We start from the raw sequence: 25,314 nt of genomic DNA on the forward strand, positions 1-25,314 counted from the left end.
TACAGATGCGACCATCAAGGGGTCAACTTTTGTACTTTCTAGAATTTCTTTTCTGAATGCTAAACACCCTTGTCTCAAAATGTCTACATCATTTATGCAGTATTCATGCAGCTTTTTCTTAAAATTAAAAACTTTGTCAGTCACTGTTGCTTACCACTTGAAAAATCATCCCTATCTTTAGGCATCATGCTATCCACACCATAAAACTTAGGCTCGGGATATGGACCTATGTAGTTTTGATGTTCTAATGTGTTCCAGAAATGAGGAAAATAACCTTTCTTTTTTCTGAGAACCCCATGGCTTTAGGAAGATTACTTAGCTTCATGGGTAAGAAAGATGTCGAAAATCAGAATCGGTAAAACACAGAATTTTTCCACCTTGTGCAATGATATCAGGCGTGATTCCTTCTTTCACTAAATGATTTAACAAAAGGTACGAATCGAACCCTCTAGCATTATGCGCTATAAAAGTGTAGCCTTTGAACGGTTTGCGGCGGAAAGTCCTAAAAAACGCAGCGACACACCCCTCCCTTCCGAACAACCACGTCTTACCATGACAATTCATACAACATAATAAATTAGCAGTATGAGTTCCTGTTTCCTGTCTAGTCTCGAAATCATAAAAGATGTATCACGACAATCGTTACAGCTAAATTCACAACGATGAGCTCGGGCAACCTCATACCCTGAGTGACAGAAACGACAGACATAACTACAACCCAAAAGTCCAGTAATGCTTTTAACTCCGTAATAGTGGTTGTCATGCAAGAACAAATAAGTTGTTTTTTCATGGGGAGTATTACTGGTTTGAAAGAAAGAGTAACCGGCTTTGTTGTCAGAACAGTGTCTGATTATGATTTTACACTTCAAATGCATCTCAAATTTAGATACATCAGCAAATGTGACAGCTGTGTTTTCGGTTATTCCTACGTCACAATGGATTTGTTTAGCGATTTTTTCCGTTTGAAAGTCGTTATTTTGGGGGTTCAAAAGTTGTGTAATGCATAGTGTAAAGCACATGTTGTCTTTATTATGAAATATATACAAGTGTCTCATCTTCTTCTGAAGTGAATAATGTACCTACTTTCCTTCTAGATGAACCACCACGAGGTGGTCGGTCTATTTGGATTACTATTTTAAGTGTGTTATCCGTAAAAATTTCATGTCTACTTTGAATAGAATTTTTGAGCATAGTCAGAAAAGACTGTAAATCGATGGACCCATTGACTAATTGAATGCGAGATGATAAATTGATCATTTCACCTCTAATTTCAACCGTTACTATATCCTTTGGCGAAATCATTTCATTAGCCACATATATCATTCATTCATTCATTCATTCATTCATTCATTCATTGTCTATACCCGCTTATTCCTAGGACTCCTAGGGTCACAGGGGTCTACTGGAGCCTATCCCAGCGCACATAGGGCGAAAGAGCCACATATATCAAACTGTTTAAAATTTCTAAAACATAATTATAAAATTCCACAAAGCTATCTACAGTTGCGATCGAAGAAAAATTTACTCTTCTCCTTATTTCAGTATTATTGAATTGGTCATGATTAATTATACTAATACTAGGATCTAGCCCATTACCAGCTTGCACGTTTTCAACACTAGGTGGGTTTATGTTCACAGCTTTATCTATTTGCACATTTTCAACGCTAGGTGGGGCTATGTTCATGGCATTACCTATTGCACGTTTTCAACGCTAGGTGTGGCTATGTTCTCGGTGTTATCTAATTGAACGTTTTCAACACTAGGTGGGTTTATGTTCTCGGTGTTATCTATTTGCACGTTTTCTACTAGTTTACTCTCACCTCCCTTAAATGTGCCTGGAGTTGAGTGGCAATGGTGAGGTACTGTTGATCAATTGTTAGGCGTCGTCTTGGTCTCATGATGTCAAAATGTGAACAGCATTCTAGTTTCTGTTAACTGACAACATCCATGTCATAATGTATTTGCATAATTTACATTAATATGGCACATTTTACATGTGCTCACTTTACATAATTTAAACTAGTGATTTTAAACTTTAGGTTTAAAACACTGACAGGTGATGTGAATAACACTGATTATCTCCTCATCATGGCACCTGTTAGTGGGTGGGATATATTAGGCAGCAAGTGAACATTTTGTTGATGTGTTAGAAGCAGGAAAAATGGACAAGTGTAAGGATTTGAGCGAGTTTGACAAGGGATAAATTGTGATGGCTGGATCAGAGCATCTCTAAAACTAAGGCTCTTGTGGGGTGTTCCTGGTCTGCAGTAGTCAGTATCTATCAAAAGTGGTCCAGAAGGAACAGGGTCATGGGTGGCCAAGGCTCACTGATGCACATGGGGAGCGAAGGCTGGCCTATGTGTTTCCAAATCAACAGACGAGCTACTGTTGCTCAGATTGCTGAAGAAGTTAATGGCGGTTCTGATAGAAAGGTGTCAGAATACACAGTGCATTTTTTGGGCAATGTTCTGCTGGGAAACCTAGGGTACTGCCATCCATGTGGATGTTACTTTGACACACACCACCTACCTAAGCATTTTCTCAGACCATGTACACCCTTTCATGGAAACAGTATTCCCTGATGGCTGTGGCCTCTTTCAGCAGGATAATGCACTGTGCCACAAAGCAAAAATGGTTCAGGAATGGTTTGATGAGCACAACAACAAGTTTGAGGTGTTGCCTTGGCCCCCAAATTCCCCAGATCTCAATCCAATTGAGCATCTGTGGGATGAGCTGGACAAACAAGTCCGATCTATGGAGGCCCCACCCCGCAACTTACAGGACTTAAAGGGTCTGCTGCTAACATCTTGGTGCCAGATACCACAGCACACCTTCAGGGATCTAGTGGAGTCCATGCCTCAGCAGGTCAGGGCTGTTTTGGCAGGAAAAGGGGGACCAACATAATATTAGGTATATTGGTCATAATGTTATGGTTAATCTGTCTGTATTTTAATAGAAAGATATTCAGAATGGCCCACTGCCTCATCAGAATGTGTTAAATCCTTTCATTCACACAGAGAACACAAGGAGTCCAGGCCTACTTTAATTTCTAAGATAATGGGTACAGACATTATTAGCTTGGCACTGTGCATTTCTCAATGAACTACTGTGAAAAATATTAAACCATACAATGGATCATATTTTATAAATTTATAAAAGGGTTTGTAGAAGATTAAATTATGATTTTAAATAATAAAAAGTGTAATTTACTAATATAAAAAAGCATCAGAATAAAGACAATACTGTTCTCTACCTTGCACAATGTGTAATTTCAACATAAGAATGAATTATTTTTCTATTTTACTGCATTTTCTGCTGAAATTCTCATTACCGCAACGCGTCCGGCTGTGTTTGAATGTGTGTTATGATTTAATGTAAACAAATTAACATAAAAAAAATTTGAAAATAATTAATGGATTTTCTACTAGATTATTCTAGATGACAGAAATTTTGAAATGTATAATAATAATGAAAAAAAGTAGGAAAATCATGTGTCCATGCCTGATGTTCTCATCCGCCGCAACACTTTTTGAGGACTGTTTAAACACATACAGAATGTAAATAAAGTTTGATTATGAGTGATGGAGCACATGGGACAGTTACTTCAAGATGGTGACCAGGTAAGATCATCTTTTTATATCTTTCCAGTTAAATGTTAAATATTCTATTGTCAGAATGTTAACACGACTTTTTGATTCTCATTACCCAAACAGGAAGTTTTCTACATTTCGAAAATTTTTAGATTTACAGATCTTTTACAGATTTTTAGATCTACTTTATTGAGGTCTTATTATATGCATTGAGAAAAAATTTGTAAAGCCATCATGGCTTCTCTACTGTTAGCAAAACATCCTGAGGCACCTCATCCTCCGCAACACCCTTCTCATACACCGCAACTATTTAAGGCCAGTTGCGGTAAAGAGAACTTTAAATATCTCTTACGAATTTAATATTAATTTCAAATTTCCTAAATGTTGATATTTTCTTTTATGATTTGTTTCATTGTAGACAATCAGCAAATGTGAAAAAAAAAGCTTTAGCAAAGGTCAGGGTGACAAAGTTCAGGGAAAAATTATACAGAAACCCAGAACTGCTGGAGGAGTACAGAAGGAGGGAGAGAGAGGGGTTAGGTTTGGAGATGTTACAGCAGGTGGAATTAGCAAAAAACACCCTACAGTGTTAGGAAATGTACATGAGAGTATACACACACACATACACACACACACACACAGAGTAAGCATCAAGTCTATACTATATGATGATGTATACATAAAATGTTTTTTCCCCCATGTTATGAGACTAATTTAATGTAATTTAATTTAATGACAATCAATCTAATACACATACACATCATTTAATGTGTTTTAAACTCATGCAATATAGGGATTAAGTTGTAATGTTTTATTTATAATACCATATACATCAACGTGTTTGGAGTAATGTGAACAAGCAGATGTTCAAAGCAGATAAGTTATACCTACCTTAATATTAAAACAGGTAGATGCGCATACAACGAGTAAAGTTTCACTTTTATGCGTATTCTCAACGTAGTTTAATGCACTAAGTCGTTTTATTAATACATTAATTTCACTATACACAAATAGGCCTAATATATTATTCATCACTCTAAACACGTTAATGTAAATAATGACATTATTCTCAAAATATTACGAATTTAATCCCGTATTGCTACGAATCTCGTGATCCATGCACATCATTTAATGTGTTTGACTTCATGCAGCGCTTCGCAGACCGATCGGTTTATGACATCAAAGTAGCCTACTGCAAGAACAGACTGCTCCGTAAGCTTTTAAATAGCTTTTGTGGTACTTTGATATCATACGCCAATTGCTCTCCGCAGCGCCACGTTATGTTGATCAATTTCAATGTACATGAAACACGACTGCCACCTACTGGTCTCATCTTTCCTGCACGAGAGCATCACTCGCAATGCCGCACAATGCCGCGAGACGTCGCGGGATTCCTGTCCCTCTGACGCGCATTCTTAAATGCCACATCTGTACTTCTGCATTTACATCCTCCTACCACCATGCAAAGTGAAAACTGTATTACTTTATTAGTGAAATGTAAAATGATCAATCTTTCAAAATTAGAAAATGGTTCTTGGACTTTAGTGCATAGCAGTAATAATGAGAGGAACATGAGACAGTTTAAGACTTGCTTTTATCTGGAGAAATCTACAGATGAAAATAATTCTGATGATGCAGTGGTGTAATGCTGATATGTACATTTTAATATGAGAGGAAATCAGAAACCTCACTGTACCTGCATACTGCTGAATCCTCTTCAGTTCTGTGGAAACTAATTACAACAAACGTCACTTTCATTTGATTTCCAATCAGTTATTGGTATTTTTCATTTAGATTTAGCAAAAAATATATGACTATATATTATTAGAGAATTATTTCCCAAGGGTGAAATAGAAAAATAATTTCTCACCTGTTTCCTTTAATTTGACATTGAGTGTTTTAGTGAGTTTCTCATTCAGAATCTTCTGAAGCTGAGACAGAGCTGTCCTCACAGTGTCCCCACTCAGATCAGTGTTAATACTGATCTCAGTCCAGTTCTTGGTGTGTGGAGGGCTGCACATGGAGGAGTAAATCTACAGTAGAGCAGGAGAGAGGAGAAATCCCTCAGCATGGTGAGTGTTGTTCTGTGATGTTCTGCATTGAGCAGGAACACTGGCCTGTAGGAGGTGGAGATGCTCCTCAGTGTGTGAGAGCTGCTCCAGCTCAGTGTCTCTCCTCTTTAGCACAGTGATTTCCTGCTCCAGCTCTTTAATGAGTCCTTCAGCCTGCCTCTCTGCTGCTTTCTGCTTCTCCTCCATCACCTCGAGCAGCTCAGCCTGACTTCTCTCAATGGAGTGAATCAGAGCAGTGAAGACTAACACTGTCTGCTTTCTCTTTCTCTGTGCTTTTCTAAAGGAACAACACATTTTCATTTTTTTCAAATAACAGTGAATTGAGAACGAATTTTTAAGAAATTACTTTTTCTACAAATAAAAAAAACTATTGATTGTAGCTGATATAAACTTATGTCATGTTTGTATATACTTTCCTGAGCTCTACTCAGTGTTTGATCTCTTATCTTCTTCAGATGGTCCTGACTCATTGACTCTACATCTGTCTGTGTTTTCACCAGCTGAGGACAGAGGAGTCTGAGGACAGAGCAGAAGATAAATAATTTTGTTAAAGAAGAATCTTAATTTATGTTGTGTATGACAATTTTTGAGTATTTTGTCACTACCAAGAGAAACAGGGGGCTGCGACCAATTTTGGACCTGCGAGCTCTGAACTCTGCCCTAACGATGTTCAGGTTCAAGATGCTCACTATAAAACTGATCGCATCATAGATCAGGTCCGAGGACTGGTTTGTGATGGTAGACCTCAAGGATGTCTATTTTCATATAGGTATTTGGCCAGAACACAGGAAGTTCCTCAGAAGCTTACCAGTATCGGGTTCTTCCTTTCGGTCTAGTCCTGTTGGCGCATACTTTTATGAAGTGCATGGATGCTGTGCTGGTGCCTTTACATCTCCAAAGCATTTGTGTACTGAATTTCCTGTACGACTGGCTCATCCTGGCCCAGTCGTAAGCCATGGCAGCCAGTCATCGGGATGCTGTGCTTGCCTATATGAGGCTCTAGGCCTCAGGTTAAACCCAGAGAAGTGGGTACTTTCTCCTTCTTAGAGAACCACCTTCTTGGGGGTAATTTTGGATTCCACCACAGTGCAGGCATGTCTATCTCCTGCTCGGATAGCTTCCATACTGTTAGCAGTGAATGCTATCCGGCTAGACCGAAGCCTCTCTGTCGCCAAGGCACAGAGAGTGCTGGCCTTATGGTGGCAGCAGCCAACATTATCCTTTTGGGTCTGATTCACATGAGGCCGTTCCAGCTCTGTCTCAAAGGTGCAGGTTTTCATGCCTGCGGGCATCCCCTCGGGGCCATAAGGGTTACATGCTGAGGGCTTTGTACCCTACTTATGTGGAAGACTCACTTTTCTCGGGGCCTATACCTCTCTACTTTAAAGGTGTACATGGCCATCATTGCTGCGAACCACACCCTTTTCCTCAGTGTCTGCGTAGGTAGGCACCCTCTGGTCTCCCACTTTCTGGGACCTCTTGGTGGTCCTGGCCGGGTTTCTGGAAGCCCCCTTTGAGCCCATGGAGTCAGCCTCAGAGAAGTTTCTGACCCTTAAGATGGCTCTGCATTTAGCCTTAGCCTCCGTTAGACAGGTAGAGGATCTGCAGGCTCTATTGGTTGCCCCCGCCTGCCTGGAGTTTGCCAATGGCATGTCCAAGGCTATCTTGCACCCCAGGGTTGGAATATGTCCCGAAGGTGCCCAGGATGGCCAGCCGGTTGATGTTCCCATAGCATCAGTCATGACGCAGCATCGGGTTCCCTTGAAAGGGAGCTACAACAGAGTTATGTATGTAACCCAGTTCCCTGAGGAGGGAACGAGACACTGCGTCACTGGCCACACCCCGAGCATCCTCTCGCACTTCCTTCAGACAAAAGGCAAGCTGAATGGATGTAAGATAGATGCCCTTATATGGACATGCTGGCGCGTATTCCTCTATCATGTGTTCTATCCGAGCCAATGAATTGGCATGTGTACACACGGGGCTTCAGACACACTTCCTTGACAAAGTGTTCCCATAGCGTCAGTCATAACGCAGTGTCTCGTTCCCTTCTCAGGGAACCAGGTTACATCCACTGACCAGTCAGGTAGCGCTTACATCATGAATATTAATGAAGCACCCTCTGTTGTCCTACCTTTTAGAATTCTGATTAAATAGCACTGTTAAAGAGATTTTTTGATGAACCGTCATTTCAGCTTTCTACCTGCAGATGGCAGAATTTAGCACAGATAGAGGATTCATTTCTTTTTTTTATTTATTTCTTTAAGAACAGTCAGCCTGAGCTTTTTATTTCTAAATAAAATATTATTTTGATTGTATATGTGTTTGATGAAGTTTTAAGGAGAAACAGTGTTTTGTTTGATTTTATCTACACAGACAGCAGCTGAACTTCATACATTTTATTGATTTGATTAAATTCTGCAGTAAAATTCAGAGTGTAAATGATCTTTTATTAATATGTGATTTGTAATGACAAAGTTACACAATCATAATGTCATATAATCATAAAAAACAGACTGTAAGATTACAGTTAAAACCATGTATTAAAATAATCTGTATAGCACTTTAAATGGAATGTGTATTTCTAAAATTATCCAAAAACGAAATTTTAAGTAAATTTCTTTTTAATCTCAACATTTAATAGATGATTAAATTTATGAGGTGAAATTTCATTCAGTCTTAAATACAGGAGAGATGATCAGTGGTGCTGAATTTTTACCTCCATCATTTAAACCAGGACTGAAAAAAGGATAGAGTTTCACAGTGAAACACTGACCAGTGAAAGAGTAGATATGAGATCTGGACTTCACATCATAAAAGGAGACCAGACCCTCCTCATAATCCACAAACACTCCCACCACCTCCACCTTCTCTCTCAGTGTGAGGAGGACAGGAGGATCAGCACAAGCCTTATACTGATTCTCATTCCTCAGAGCCACAGTCCAGAATCCACTCTGAGGAGTCAGTGAAATCTTTCCCTTCCTGTTAATGGACTCTTTGGCCACTCCAACAGTCCATGCAGTTTTCTCTCTGACCTGCACCTCATAATAAAATCTCCCTGAAGAGAAACTCTGCTTTCCCAGAACAGCGATACTTGTATTAATTCTCTCTGGTGTATCAGGGAGATCCTGTCGTGTGTCTCCATGTGTAACTTGTTTTCCATCAGCAGACAGGATGAGATATGGACTGGCTGTATCAGGATCCAGAGTCACATCCACTGAGTGAAAAACACAGTGTGTGATATGAGTATGCAGGTTAAAAATATTAATTCAACATCCAGTGGATCATATTTATTAGAATTTATAAGAGGATTTGTAGAAGATTTAAAAAAAAAATAAAGATTAAAAAAAAAAAAGAAACAAACTTGTGCATTTTATAATAGGAGCCTGTCAAAGATGAGAAATATGAAATATTTTTCTTCTGAAATTTTAGTGATTTGAGTTTGTAATTTTTGTTTTTAAGGAAACAAGTAGTCACAGAACATGAAAGAAAAACATTTGAGGAAAAACTTCCTATAAGGATAAAATAAGTTCAGCGAGTGTCTCTAGTGATAAATATCACTAGAGTAAATATCACAAATAGAAAGAGTTTAGTACTCATCACTTTTACTCATACGTGCTGTAACAAATCAATCTTTCAGAATAATTCATTATTTCCACACAATGTTTTACTAACATCTAGAATCTGAAATATTGAATCTGAATTTTTGAAAACTGAAAAAAAATATGAAATATGAAAAAATAATTTCTCCTCTGTGTTTATGTGGCTCATCACACACACACAGGCTAGTCCATTTTACTGAAATTTCTGTGCAGAAACTCAAAATGGTACTCAGTTTGTATGGCCCTCATGTGCTTGTATGCATGCCCAACATCCTCAGGGCATGCTCCTAATGAGACAACGGATGGTGTCCTGGGGTATTACCTCCCAGATCTGGAACAGGGCATCACTGAGCTCTTGGACAGAAAGTAGTGCAACTTGGCATCGTCGGATGTCCCAGAGGTGTTCTACTGGATTAGACGAGCATGGGGGGCCAATGCAATGACAATGCATAGGGTCCAAGGATTTCATCCCAATACCTAATGGCAGTCAGGGAGTCATTGTCTAGCCTGTAGAGGTCTGTGCGTCCCTCCATGGATATGTCTCCCCAAACCATCACTGACCCACCACCAAACCGGTCATGCTGAATGATGTTACAGGCAGCATAACATTCTCCATGGCTTCTCCAAACCCTTTCATGTCTGCCACATGGTTCAAGGTGAACCTGCTCTCATCTGTATAAAGCACAGGGGACCATTGATGGACCTGCCAATTCTGGTGTTCAATGGCAAATGCCAGTCGAGCTCCATGGTGCCAGGCAGTGAGCAAAGGGCCCACTAGAGGACATTGGGCTCTCAAGTCACCCTCATGAAGTCTGTTTCTCATTGTTTGGTCAGAGACATTCACATCAGTGGCCTGCTGGAGGTCATTTTGTAGGGCACTGGCAATGCTCATCCTGTTCCTCTTTGCACAAAGGAGCTGATACCGGTCCTGCTAATTGGTTAAGGACCTTCTACAGCCCTGTCCAGCTCTCCTAGAGGAACTGCCTGTCCCCTGGAATCTCCTTCATGCTCTTGAGACTATGCTGGGAGACACAGCAAAACTTCTGGCAATGGCACGTATTGATGTGCCATCCTGGACTGCCAGTGCAACCTTTGTAGGGTCCAGGTATCACCTCATGCTACCAGTAGTGTCACTGACCCTAGCCAAATTCAGAACTAGTGAAAAACTGTCTGAAAAGATGAATAGGGAAAAAATGCCATTGGCCTCCACCTGTAAAACCATTCCTGTTTTGGGGGTCGTCTCATTGTTGCCCATCTAGTGCACCTGTTGTTAATTTCATTAACACCAAAGCAGCTGAAACTGATTAACAACCCCCTCTGATACTTAACTGACCACATCAATATCCCAGGAGTTTAATTGACTTAATGCTATACTCTGATTAAAAAGTGTTCCTTTAATTTTTTTGAGCAGTATATGTCCATGAACCCGGAAGAGTGTCACAGAGATCAAATGGCTCAATACTTAGGCGACAGCCTCCTCTCCACTGGTTCAGGAGGGGCAGTGCAGATGAAGCTGTTACAGTAACGTTTACTTCCGATTAGTTCTTATCGACAATAACATCTCTGCTCCAGAACTTCTACCAGTTACTTTTTAAAAAAATCTAATTTCTCCCCCGTGTTTATGCTGCTCATTACACACACACACACACACACACACACACACACACACACACACTCTCCTTCTCTCTCTCTCTCTCTCTCTCTCACACACACACACAAACACACTTCACATAGTATTAACAAATATCACACATCAAACATGTTTTAACATCTATGATACAGATTAATATAAAATTAATTTAATGAATAAGTATTAATAGTCTAATTATGGAACACAAAACAGTCAGAAAATCTAAAAAAGCTGTCCCCATCACCAGATTAGCTAACTTAGATACCTGATCTAGACTCCATATCACACAACTCATGATGTGATTAACCAAAATAGGATCAGAATAGGATCATCATCAGGCCTTTCTTCCTATTGCACCAACACACACACACACACACACACAGAGAGAGAGAGAGAGAGAGAGAGGGAGAGAGAGAGAGAAAGACCCACCAAATACAGTAGGGCTACTGATTGAACTGTAATGAAGATGAAAATGTAAAATTGTTCTCACCTGCATACAGTTTCTTCTTTATACACTCTGTGAAAACATATAATTAAACAATAATTTTTATCCAAATAAAGTTAGCTTAAACAAAACACAACATAATACTGTATACACAGTAGCAGCTGAAGTACAAAAAATTAATTTCATTATTTTTTTTATGATGACTGATTGACATCATCAAACTTCTGCCGCTACCATCATGAGTTACATCATTAATAAAGATTAGTGAGCCTGTTGCAGAATAGACATAGGTACAATCTCAAACAAATCTCAAAGTCTATAGCAAAATAGAATTAACCTTGCAATACAATACATTTGGAGGGAACAGTTTATATTCCACTTAGAAATTCCTAAAACTTTTTACAAGCACAGGTGTAATTACCGTATTCCACACTAATCCTCTGCAGTTCTGAAAAGAGACAAATTGTAATATTAGAGTATACTTAGATATTTGTAGGATGCTGTTTAATAATTGATTATTAATTTCTATTCAGGAATTTAGATCTGTAGAAACCAGATACTGTGTGTGTGTGTACTTATTATTTTCTTCTATCTTTATGAATATATTTTTATTTTTAAGCACTTTTTAAGGTGACAAACCCTGTCTTTATATAATGGTCTTTTTTGCTGTGTAGTGACCATGCACAAATACCTGTGCCCTGTAAACAGCATAAAGGGACACGCATACACACAAATGTGTCATCTCAACATCTGCATGGTAAAATGTTTTATCAGGTTTTAATTTATTACTATATTAAGTATCCCCATTTTCCCCTTGCACTCCTTCACTGCTCAAAGTAATGTTAACTGACTCACATCTGTATCACATTCGTTTCTAAGACCTTGTATTAACAGACGTGTGAGTAGAGGGACAGATTCTTCTCACATAACATACATAGATAATTACAAAAAATGACATTAGGGCTAGGATTAATTTAGTATTTTTACTTAAGTGTATTTAGATACAAGTACTTTTGTACTTAAACTAAATTAGAAATTCAAATGGAGGACTTCCACTTTTACAGGAGTAACATTGAAACTAGGGTATCTCTACTTTCACTAAAGTACAGGAGATGTGTATGTACTTTGCCCACCACTGGTTATTACTCAAATTAATTAATTTCCCCTCTAATGTACATTATTGTATTGTTCACTGTACTGTTGTTAAAATGATGCCTGAATTATTTTTTCAAGTGGACCTGATTTGATTCAGAAGTAAATTATTTGTAGCAATATTCATTTATAAAGAAATTCTATCTCAGTCATTTATTTGAATTTACTTCTGACCAAACACACACACACACACACACACACCAATCTGGAAAATTTCAGTAAACAGTTAAGTGCCTTAATCCTATTTCAAAAACTGTTTGTGTAAAACGTACATCACTGCAGCAGTAATGACAACATCAACCAAAAGATCTTATTAGATACCTTTGTGATTATATTTATTCAGAGTGAACACATCTCTAAAGACACCTCTCACAGTTTAACAGATTTTAATTGTCTGTCTGTAGGTTGGAGTCTGTTGATTGTTTCATTGATCTTATTTCTATAGATTACATAAAGGTATCATCTTAAAAGCACCAAAATGTCATTCTCACCTGCGTTCAATTCCTCCTTCGGCATCTCTGAGGATAAAACAGATTTGATGAAACATATTTGATTTGAACAAATTTGTTTTAAATATTTTAAACTATATAAACAAATGTATAACATGCTAGCTCACATGGTTCATCATCTAAATCAAAGTTAGTTAAAATAGCAAACATAAAATATCAACTGAAATTAGACTGGCAAACTGCAGTCAACATTTAAACTCAACAAAACCTATTTTAAGGGGGGTAATTGTTGCCGCTGCCCATGATTTACATCCAGCTCAGTTATCTATCTAAAAATTGTTCTTATATCCTCTGCTAATCTTGTCATTTCAGTTCATTTACAAAGGAGTGATTACCTTAACTTGAGCAAAGGTCATACAATTAATAAATTATTATTTAACTCCACTAGTGTTAGCTCATAGTTTTGCAATTCTAGGTCCTTATAATGTCCAGTGCTACTACACTACTGTTTCGGCAGCCACATATTACCTCACCTGTCAGAGCCACTGAGGTAAAGGTGACACTCTATAAAAAGTTCAATAGGTTCAGGTATAATTACCAGCTTTCAGCCTGTGTATCTGTATCTCTGAAAAGAGACAATATTAAAATGTTAATAATACAGTGATTAGTCAGATATAGTTGAAGAGCTGACAGAGGAAATGTGGTATCTAAGACATTTTGCTTACCTGCATGCAATATTATTCTAAAATAATGTAATCCACTAATGTGCATACAGGGGAAATATTTCCCCCCTTACTGAGCCCTCTGTTGTTGCATGTCACATGTAATAGTTCCATATCTTTGCACAAAATTTTATTTGACAAAGATAATCTGAGTAAATAAATTAATATTTTAAAAGAATTTCATTTACTGTGTAAAAAGGTTTTCCAACACCAACTGGTCCTGTAGGAAGTCCCTAATAAAAGTGAATACATGTATTATCATTTGATGGCATTAAGATTATTCATTTGGCTGGCATTTGGGCTTCATACATAAAAATCTGTATTATATCAAAGCTCCATTAAAAATTTATACAAATGGACTGACCATTCTTTTCTGTACTCTTGTAAGAAATAGATACCATTAGAATACCTCACAGGTGAACACATTTTCCCCCTATACTGTGGTATCTACATATTACAGGACATTCTAATTTAAACAAACAAATCAATTTAATGACCTCAAGCTGAAGTGCTGGTCAAATGTATATTCATTAGAGTTTTATGAAGCACCATGTGTTCCTTCTACAGCTTTCTCCGAGTGTCAAGAATTTTCAGTTTATAAAAACACATATCTCAGATATCTTAATCAACTCATTACAATACTTAATCATTGTTTTTCTATTTGAAGACAAATTTGCATACAAATCTCCAATATCTTTCTTTACATTTTAACAGAGACTTATCATACATTTATTACCAATGTTTTATATCAGATCAATGAATATTTATTATAATAAATATTGATCTATGCTAATGAATGCATTATAAAAGCACTATGCATGTGGCCTTCAAATAGTCTTACCATCTATTTCTTTCTATTTTTCTATCTTTGTTTCCTACTAAAAACGTACCCTAATTTTTTATAACATAAAATGAGTTCTTAGCATAATTGCAATATCATATGCAAATATTGTTCTGATGTGCCAAATGTTTAATGAATTTAATGAAATTAAATAATTAAATTAATTTTTTGAGGGGATTTGATCTGTTTCTCTGTGCAGTTTAGTATTTTTCAGTTCAGGACATTTTGTGTCCTGTAGTGCTGCAGTTCCCAACAGGGGTGTCCCGGCCCACAAGGGGGCCTCAGCGAGCATATTACAATGATCATATTACATTAGCTAATTTTATCCATGATCCCCTGGCTGACCAAAAAATGGACAAATTTGTAATCCGTCCTCCAAAGAAACGACAGAGTCCCACTGATTTGCCTAGAGCAGCTGATAGTAATGACCCAGGCATACTGGACCCAGGTGAGGAAGCTCCCACCCATTCTGGTTGCAGTGCTAGCAATACTGGAAACACAAAATGCAGGAAATACCAAGATAATTACCTGAACTATGGTTTTATTTCATTTTGTCGTAGCAAAGAGTCCCTGCCCCAGCCAAAGTGCATTATCTGTGCCAAAGTCCTTGCTAACAAATGCGTGAGGCCATCCAAACTAACAAGACATTTGCAGACAACTCATCCCCAATACCGCGATAAACCCAGGGCATTTTTTGAGCACAGGGCAAAAGAGTTGACATGCTCCCAAAATGAGATGAGGGAAATCACAGCTACTGACAAGAAACTTTTAAAAATATCATATACAGTTGCTGAAAAAATCGCCAAAGCAAAGAATGGGCATACAATTGCAGAAACTTTGATTTTGCCATGCGCAACAGAGATTGTCAAGGAATTATTTGGAGAGGATAAGATACCATTATCAAATAATACGTATGTATTTTCAATATTATATATAGGCTATTATTTGTGCATAAACATATCTGTTTATAGTAATAAACATACCATTTGAGGATCATCTGGCATTACATTGGCTACAGATTGTGAATTTTAATTTTCTGCCAATAAAATGGAAACAAAAAGTCTACACACCCCTGTTAAAAAGTGCTGACTTTGCAGTCTGTAAAGATAGTAGTACTTCTCAGTCATTTATTTGTACTTACTTCTGACCCCACACACACCATTTATATTTTAAGTTATTATTTAATAATCCTGTTTCAAACAGAAATCACTACAGCAGGCTAAAAAAACTAACAAACTTTCCAGATGCCTTTGTGATTACATTTATCTCTGAGGACACCTCTCACTCTTTAACAGATTTTAATTGTCTGTCTGTAGGTTGAAGTCTCTTGATTGTTTTACAGATGTTCTTTCTATAGATTGCTTAATTACATAATAGATCTCAAACAAAAAAGAGTTTATTCTCACCTAAGGACTGCTCCTCCATCTGCATCACTGAGGATAAAACAGATTTGATGAAACAGATTTTATTTAAACACATTTTGTCTACATATAAAAATATATATATATAATATTTAAGCACTGTAAATGTGAGAACACATGTGAGAACAATTATGAAATGTAATTTTCCATTCCTATATATTTGATTAAATACTTCTACATATTTCATTAATGATTAAGCATTATAATTATGTAATGATTGATGATTAAGCATGTATTATTATGAATTTTTGTTAATTGTCACCTGAGGTTATTCGTTTGTTTACAGAAGTTGGTAAGGATCACACAACTGCTTTTCAGACCCTGATAAATGAAAAAATAGAACTGAAGGTTGGTTTTCTTTCCTTTTCCCATAATCTGTCTTGTATGCACTACCTACTACCTCATTACTTAAAGTGTAACTGATAATGGTGCATTATATAAGTCAAAATGGTAAGTCCAGATTTATTAATTAATATATAGTTATATACTGTAAATAACTGCAGTCATATAAATTTATAAATTATATTGTAGTCAGGAAAAGATTTAACAGCTTTGATTAATGACTGATTGTAATATGATTTGCTTGCTATTTCAAATTGTTCATCATTTTAATCAAAGTTAATAAAAATAGCAAATGTAAGGTATCAACTGAAATTATAATAGTAAACTGCATTCAAAGTTTACACTCAACAAAATCTATTTTAAGGTGGAAAACTATTGCTGCTGCCAATCATTCACATCTAGCCTATGCATTTCTTATATTATTGATTTTATGAAGCCCATATGACTGGCAGACAAATCATTTTAATGTCCCCAAACTAAAGTGTTAATCAAATGTATATTTATTAAAGTATTATGAAGCACAGTGTGTTCCTTCTACAGCTTTCTCCTTCTCTGCAATATTCATTCCTTTGTTGATTTGGATGTGTGCTTTGGGTCAGTGTAATGCTGAAATCTGAAATTCCTTTTTATCTTCATCTAGCAGTTCTGGCTAAAAAACAGCAGCCTTTATTCTGCAATAACCACCATGCTGCAACATGAGTATAGTCTTTTAGTGAGGGTAGTCTTTTAGTGATGTGCTTCTTCTGAGGGCTTCTGTCTAGCCGCCCTACCCCATAGCCCAGACATGTTAAAAAATATAAGAGATTGTTGTCTTTTGTAATCAGTATTTGTCATATATATATATATACATAAAAGTAAACAACTGTAATAAATAACAAAACTATATAAAGTGTGTTAAATGTGCAATGTGCAGACAGCAGCAGTATGGGGTGGTCATGGAGTGAAATGAGATGATTAGCAGCAGTGTTATTGTCCATAAAGACACGACATATTTTCCTATGGAAGGTAAATGTTTTTTTTTACTCTAGCCAGAAATGTTTTGCACATTTTTAACAACAACAACAAAAGGTAAATATATGTCTAAATATACATGTTTCTGCTGTCATCGATATAGCACTCCCGGTTTTTATTGATTCATGATGTGAATTCAGTGGTAATGAAACAAACAAACAAACAAAAAAACCCACCCATGTTCATTATTAAAAAGATAAAGCATTTTGATCAAAGCAGTGAAACTTTTGTTTCATTTTTCACACATAATGTCCTAATGTCACAAATGTAAAACAAATACTGACTGTGTACTGCATTTCATGGTGTGGTTGCTTTTATATCTATCAAAAAATCTTCTTCATATATCTTACCATGACATTTAGCGTTAGAGTTACTAGTGTTACAGACTACAGAAATGATGAGTGGTTTGGTGTTTGACTCGACTTCCAGTTTCATTTGTCACAAGAAAGAATCAAAATTCTCCAAACCTCATGTTTTTCTGAACCAGGTTGAGTTCCATGTATTTATATTTCTGGTACTGTTCATCAAGCTTCCTCAGTACAACATCCGCCGTGTCATTGCCGGGCTGCTTCATAAACGAATCCACATCCTCCTACAGAACAAGAGAACAGCAGTCTTTCAGCAAAACTTCTGGATGTGGGCTTTGTTTAAAATAATATAAAAAATAAAATCTTTCTAATAAATACACCACTTCAATAATGACATTTAATAGTATGCAATTTGAGAAACAGCCCACTGCAATTCATAAGAAAAAAAGTAAATGAAGTGTGTTTGAGGAAAAGGATGGAAACACATTTTTAGTCATATTTATCACACCATCATTCCCTTCACACCTCTATTACAGCTGGAGTTGACCTACTATTCCTCACATGTATAGAAGGACACTACACTGTGTGGTACTGGTGATTCAGTGGTTAAAGCTCTGGACTACTGATCAGGAGGTTGTGAGCTTGAATCCTGGTGCTGTAAAGCTTGCACTGTTAGATACTCGGTGTTGCTCAGTGTCTTCAAACTAAATCCTGACTCTTCACCAAGCAATACATGATTACTACAGTATTTAAATAAGTCCATTGACTTGTGTGTTGCTTTCTTGCTCTACTGTCTCCTCTCTAATGGGGTTTTAACTGATAGTATTCTTAGGCACTGAAATATAAGGACTATCAATAGAATATAGTTATATTGAAAACACAGAGCACAAAATGGAAAATGTATACTCCTTCACACTAAAATTTAATTTTAAACATATCCTGTCTATTGACATTAGGAAATAGTTTTATTTTTTCACCTTCTATCATTTTTATCTCATCATATCATACATTTCAGCCCAGATCTGCAGAGCAGTAACACACTAAAGAAAAAATAACCCAGAAAACAGTTTAAAGATTATAAATAATGATTTATATGAAAGTTAGGCTGAGTTTTCAGGAGCGACCACAAACTGAAAAAATATCCGCAAGACCAAGTCTATGGTTTATAATAAAGGCGAGCGCTAGCTTTAGCCTATTAGCCAGCATGAGCCACAGCCTTAAAAGGACACGGGGGAATTTCAGCTACTGAACCATGTTAGCACAACGGGCTAAGCTAACAGATAATCTCCACGGTCTCTACTCTAATAAACATGACCACGCTTACAAAAAGACCAGTATTTACTCCACACATCATTTCCATTATTCTGACCAGTGATTACTCACTACAAACACTGCTTCAGGAATTCCTAAATGCTTTTTCTTATTCGCAGCTCCAGCACTTACATTCCATATTTATTTGCTTTGATTTAGTTATTGACACTGATCTAAAATTCCCATCGATCAAGATAATATTAAAACCAGTGACAAGAAGAAGAAGTGAACAACATTGATTATCTCATTACAGTGGCACCTGTAGTGGGATATATTTATATATTTATGTCATATATTTGAAAAGGGCTAAATAATGATGGCTAGATCACTTGATCAAAGCATCTACAAGCGTCTGAAGATCACGAGTGCTCAATGTTCATTGATACCTGTGGGGAACGAAGGCTAGCCCATCTGGTACGATCCCACAGAAGAGCTACTGTTGCACAAATTGTTGAAAAAGTTAAAGCTGGCTATAATAGGAAGGTGTTAAAACACAGAGCGCATCACAGTCTGTGCATGGGGCTGTGTAGCAGCAGACTGGTCACATTGTCCATGCTGATCCATATCCACTACTGAAAGCAACTACAATGGTCAAGTGAGCATCTATTATGTGCACAGCCAGGTGTGTGTGTTGCTTACCTGAGGATAAAATGGCAACAGGATGCATTATGGGAAGACGGCAAGCTTGCAGAGGCAGTGTGATGCTCTGGGCAATGTTCTGCTGGGAAAGCTTGTGTCCTGGCATCATGTGGATGTTAATTTGACACTCACCACCTTCCTAAACATTGTTGTAGACCAAGTACATAGCAACAGTATTCTTTAAATGCAGTGGACCCCTTCAGCAGGACGATTAGATTAGATTAGATTAGATTAGATTAGATTAGATTAGATTAGATTAGATTAGATTAGATTAGATTGTCATTGTGCCGAGTACATGTACAGAGCCAATGAAATGCAGTTAGCATCCAACCAGAAGTGCATAAGAGGTATATTTACAGTAGCTTACAATAAGGATATACAGCTATGGGGTGATAGGTACAGGAGAATTGATGTCTTTTGTAGAGGTGTAGTAGGAATTATAAATAGGTATAAAAAAAAAAGATGTATATACAGTATGTATGTACAATCAATGTATAGTAATGAAGATATGTTACGAATTAACATGCTAAACAAGATATACAGATGGGTATGTGTATATTATACATATTGTTATGTACAGGATAAAAATGTACAGTAGTGCAAAACCAGTTTTTAATTTCTGGTCCACACATCTGTTAATATGCTCTAAAAGAGAGTTGGTGTAGGTGTTAATGTTGGTGTCTGAGTCTATGGTGGCCTGGTTAGAGAATACACTCCAGTCAGTGTGTGAAAACTTCTGCTGGAGAGCAGCGTCAGCTTCATCCAGCCAGACTTTAACGGTCCTGACTGTGGGTTTCATAATGCTCTCTGTCACACTGCAAACATTGTTCAGGAATGGTTTCTTGCTGCACTATGGTTTTAATCACCATGGCAACCACAGATAAAATAAAAAAATAAATCATAAAAACTAAAAATTTGAAACTTTCAGACCTTATACATGTAGAAATAAGGTTTTCTCCAAGAGAAAGTTTGCTTTAATAATGTGTCACTGAACTCGATATCACTTCACTACAAACAGATTAAAGTTACAGTGATTTACTGTCCCACTCAGAATTTACCCGTTTATCACATAATGACATTTTAATTTTCATTTCAGTGTGGAGAATGTAGTAAATAAAAACAAATTCAAATGTTTATTAAACATAGCTAGCTGCCTTTTAAAACAGAAAATTAAAATAAAATGTATAAAATCTATATTTCTGGTTGGTTAGTCCTGACATGCTCACACACACTTATTTACACACACACTTGCAAATACACACAAACACAAATATTCACATGCTCACACAGACACACACGCTCACACACTTATTTACACACACACATACACACTCGCACACACAAGCTTGCACACACACACTCACACAGACACGTTTAAACACACACGTTTACACACACTTATTTACACACACACAAACGCTTGCACACACTTATTTACACACACACGCTCACAAACACACACAAGCTTACACACACACACACTCGCACACACACTCACAAATACACACACACATATGCTCACACACAAACACACACACGCCCGCGCACACTCACAAACACACACTTACACACTCACTTACACACACACATGCTCACACAAACACACTCACAAATACACACACAGACACACACACATACAATCACACACGCACACACACAGTCACACACACAAAAAAACACACGCTTACACAGTTATTTACACACACAAACACTCACATACACACACTCGCACACACACACACTCACAAACACACAAACATTCACACGCTCTCACACACACACACAAACAATCACAAGCTCACACATGCTCACACACACATTCGCACACACACAAACACACACACGCTCACACACAAACACGCTCACAAATACACACATACACAAACATTTACACACATGCTCTCACACACACACACACACTTATTTACACACACACTAGCACACACACTCACACAAACACACACACTCACACACATGCGTGCTCACACTTATTTACACACACACATGCTCACACTCACAAATACACATACACTCACAAACACAAACATTCACATGCTCACACACACTTATTTACAGACACACACGCTCACACACAAACATTCACACACACATGCTTACACACACACGCTCACACACTTATTTACACACAATCCCGCTCACACACGCAAACACACACACTCACAAACATTCACACGCTCTCACACACACACACTCACAAACATTCACAAGCTCACACACACGCTCACACACTCACACACAAATACACACACACTCACAAACACACTCACACACAAACACACACACGCTCACACACAAACACACACACACTCAAACACACACACGCTCTCACACACACGCTCTCACACACTTATTTACACACACACATACTCACACACACTCACAAATACACACAAACATTCACACACATGCTCACACACACACACTTATTTACACACACAAACACACACATGCTTACACAGACACACACGCTGACACACACACACGCTTACAAACACACACACACGCTCACACGCTCACACACACACACAAACATTCACACGCTCACACACACACTTATTTACAGACACACACACAAACATGCATTCATTTATTCAGTCTTAAATACAGGAGAGATGATCAGTGGTGCTGAATTTTTACCTCCTTCATTTAAACAAGGACTGAAGTATGGATAGAGTTTCTCAGTGAAAGACTGACCAGTGAAAGAGTAGATATGAGATCTGGACTTCACATCATAAAAGGAGACCAGACCCTCCTCATAATCCACAAACACCCCCACCTTCTCCACCTTCTTTCTCAGTGTGAGGTGGACATCAGGACGAGCATTAGCCCAGTACTCATTCCCATTCCTCAGATCCATAGTCCAGAATCCATTCTGAGGTTTCTCTGTAATCCACCTCTCATAGTTCCAACACAATTATCAAGTTTGCAGATGACACCACGGTGATTGGACTCATCAAAGACAACGATGAGTCAGCTTATAGAGAGGAGGTGGACCATCTAGCTGCGTGGTGTGCTGGCAACAACCTGCTGCTCAACACTACAAAGACCAAGGAGCTCATAGTGGACTTCAGGAAAGAGAAAGGTGACACACACACACACACATTCATCTCAATGGAGAGGTGGTGGACCATGTCACTAGCTTCAAATTCCTGGGTATCCACAACTCCGAGGATCTCTCCTGGACTACCAACAGCTCCACTCTGGTCAAGAAGGCTCACCAGCGCCTCTTCTTCCTGAGGGCTCTGAGGAAGAACCATCTCTCTTCAGACATCCTGATGAACTTCTACCGTTGCACCATCGAGAGCATCCTGACCAGCTGTATCACTGTCTGGTATGGGAACTGCACTGTGTCAGCCCGGAAAGCGCTGCAGAGGGTGGTGAAAACTGCCCAACGCATCGTAGGAGTTCCACTTCCTAAGATCGAGGACATTTACAGGAAGCCTTGTCTCACCAGAGCACGCAAAATCATGAAGGACTTTTATCACCCTGCCAATAGGCTCTTAGCCCTCCTGCCTTCTGGGAGGTGCTACAGGAGCCTGCAGACCAAGACTAGCAGGTTTAGGAACAGCTTTTTCCCCACAGCTGTTTCTTTGCTGAACTCTGCTCCACCCGATCACACACACATTGACTGAGCACATTGTTATCAGTGTATATAACCTTTTCTGTATATAACCCTTTCTGTGTACAGTTTACATATACAAATTATTTATCATAGTACACAATATCGTCCTCATTGCATACATCTAAATCATTGCACTCATTGTCCATAACTCCTCTGTATACTGTTTACATATTTAATTATTATCATGGTATACAATACCTTCTTTATTGCACCACTATAATCATTTGCTCATTTGCACTCATTGCATTTACTCATTGCATTTACCTCCCACTGTATACTGTTTATATACTGTTATATATGCAAATTATTTATATATTTTTGTATATTGTTTATATAGGCAAATTATTTATTGTTATATACTTATCATATATGCTAATTATTTGCACTGTGAAAATGCACTTCTGGTTAGATGCTAACTGTATTTTGTTGCCTTGTACCCACGTGTGCAGTGAAAGTTAAATCTAATCTAATCTAATCTAATCACACACACACACAAACATGCACACACACTTACATGCACACACACAAATGCAAACAAACTCAAACACACACACATACATACAAGAAACACACGCACACACACACACACTCACATGCGCACACACACAAACACCTGCAAACAAACTCAAACACACACACACTCACATGCACACACACACAAACACCTGCAAACAAACTCAAACACACACACTCACATGCACACACACACAAACACCTGCAAACAAACTCAAACACACACACACTCACATGCACACACACACAAACACCTGCAAACAAACTCAAACACACACACTCACATGCACACACACACAAACACCTGCAAACAAACTCAAACACACACACTCACATGCACACACACACAAACACCTGCAAACAAACTCAAACACACACACTCACATGCACACACATACAAACACCTGCAAACAAACTCAAACACACACACTCACATGCACACAAACACAAACACCTGCAAACAAACTCAAACACACACACACTCACATGCACACACACACAAACACCTGCAAACAAACTCAAACACACACACACTCACATGCACACACACACAAACACCTGCAAACAAACTCAAACACACACACACTCACATGCACACACACACACACACACAAACACCTGCAAACAAACTCAAACACACACACACTCACATACTCACATGCAAACAAACTCAAACACACACAAACACACAAACACTCACGCACACTGTGAAAAAGTGACCCAGCCATATCGGTTAGCGCAGCACTCATCCTATGTAATACTCTGCTATAGTGCCACACACTACTAGCATACTGGACACTCATACACGTACACAAATATATCACTTCCATTTTGTGTTTCTTCCTCGTGTTGTGTTTTCTGTAATCGACCGGCCAACCCGAGTGCCACCCAGAGGCCTGGCTAAATAGTGCTGGTTCAGGCACAGTAGAAAGACTTCCATTTTGTCTTGAAGAAGGCTGATTTTGCAGTTGTCAGTTTATTATTAATGTTTATTTTCTTTTTATATTATGCTTAATTGTATATCTTATGATATATAAAGATTTATATATGTATATGTTGGGTATATAATGTTTATGTATTTGTTCATGTACATATTTTTTTCCACCCACACTTTAATAATTCTACACACTGGTTTGATCCGAGGGGAGGGGCATGTACTTTAAAAGATGGCCCCAAACCAGTGTTAGGGTGGTGTTGTGTGTTTTTGGTTGGAGTGTGAGTGTGCAATTGTGGTGCTGTGAGCAAATTTTCAAAACAGAAGTTTGTATAGAAGAATCTATCTTTATTTGTTTGTTTCTAAATATATAATATCTTTATTTTCACTTTTGAGCACTGTAAATAAACACCTTTTTCACTACAACATCCACGAGTATTGCCATCATTTTTGATTCTTTGTATTTTTCCCCTTTTCTGATATTTTTTCCTGGTGTTGGTGAACCCATTCACCCGAGAACGAGCCTAAGAAGACTCGTTTGCCACATACACACTCGCACGCACACAAACACACACACACACACAGCACTTTAAAAGAGAATATATAAATTTTCTAAGTTTAACCAGAAAATGTAAAATATTTCTTTTTATTCTCAACATTTAATAGATTATTAAATTTATGAGGTGAAA

General features: G+C 37.8%; 1 protein-coding gene across 1 annotated transcript; it reads right to left on the reverse strand.

Moving 5' to 3' along the window:
• Window positions 1-8,312: 8,312 nt before the first annotated feature.
• On the reverse strand, window positions 8,313-13,007 carry LOC131356246 (E3 ubiquitin-protein ligase TRIM69-like). Its single transcript, XM_058395167.1, has 3 exons — window positions 12,983-13,007; window positions 9,860-10,038; window positions 8,313-8,877 (listed from the first exon to the last, which is right to left on the reverse strand). Exons 1-3 carry the CDS (start codon window positions 13,005-13,007, stop codon window positions 8,332-8,334), a joined length of 750 nt encoding a protein of 249 aa, XP_058251150.1. The 3' UTR covers window positions 8,313-8,331.
• Window positions 13,008-25,314: the final 12,307 nt, after the last annotated feature.

The sequence above is a fragment of the Hemibagrus wyckioides genome, linkage group LG07 (genome assembly GCF_019097595.1).
Source record: "Hemibagrus wyckioides isolate EC202008001 linkage group LG07, SWU_Hwy_1.0, whole genome shotgun sequence".
NCBI classification, from domain to species: Eukaryota; Metazoa; Chordata; class Actinopteri; order Siluriformes; family Bagridae; genus Hemibagrus; species Hemibagrus wyckioides.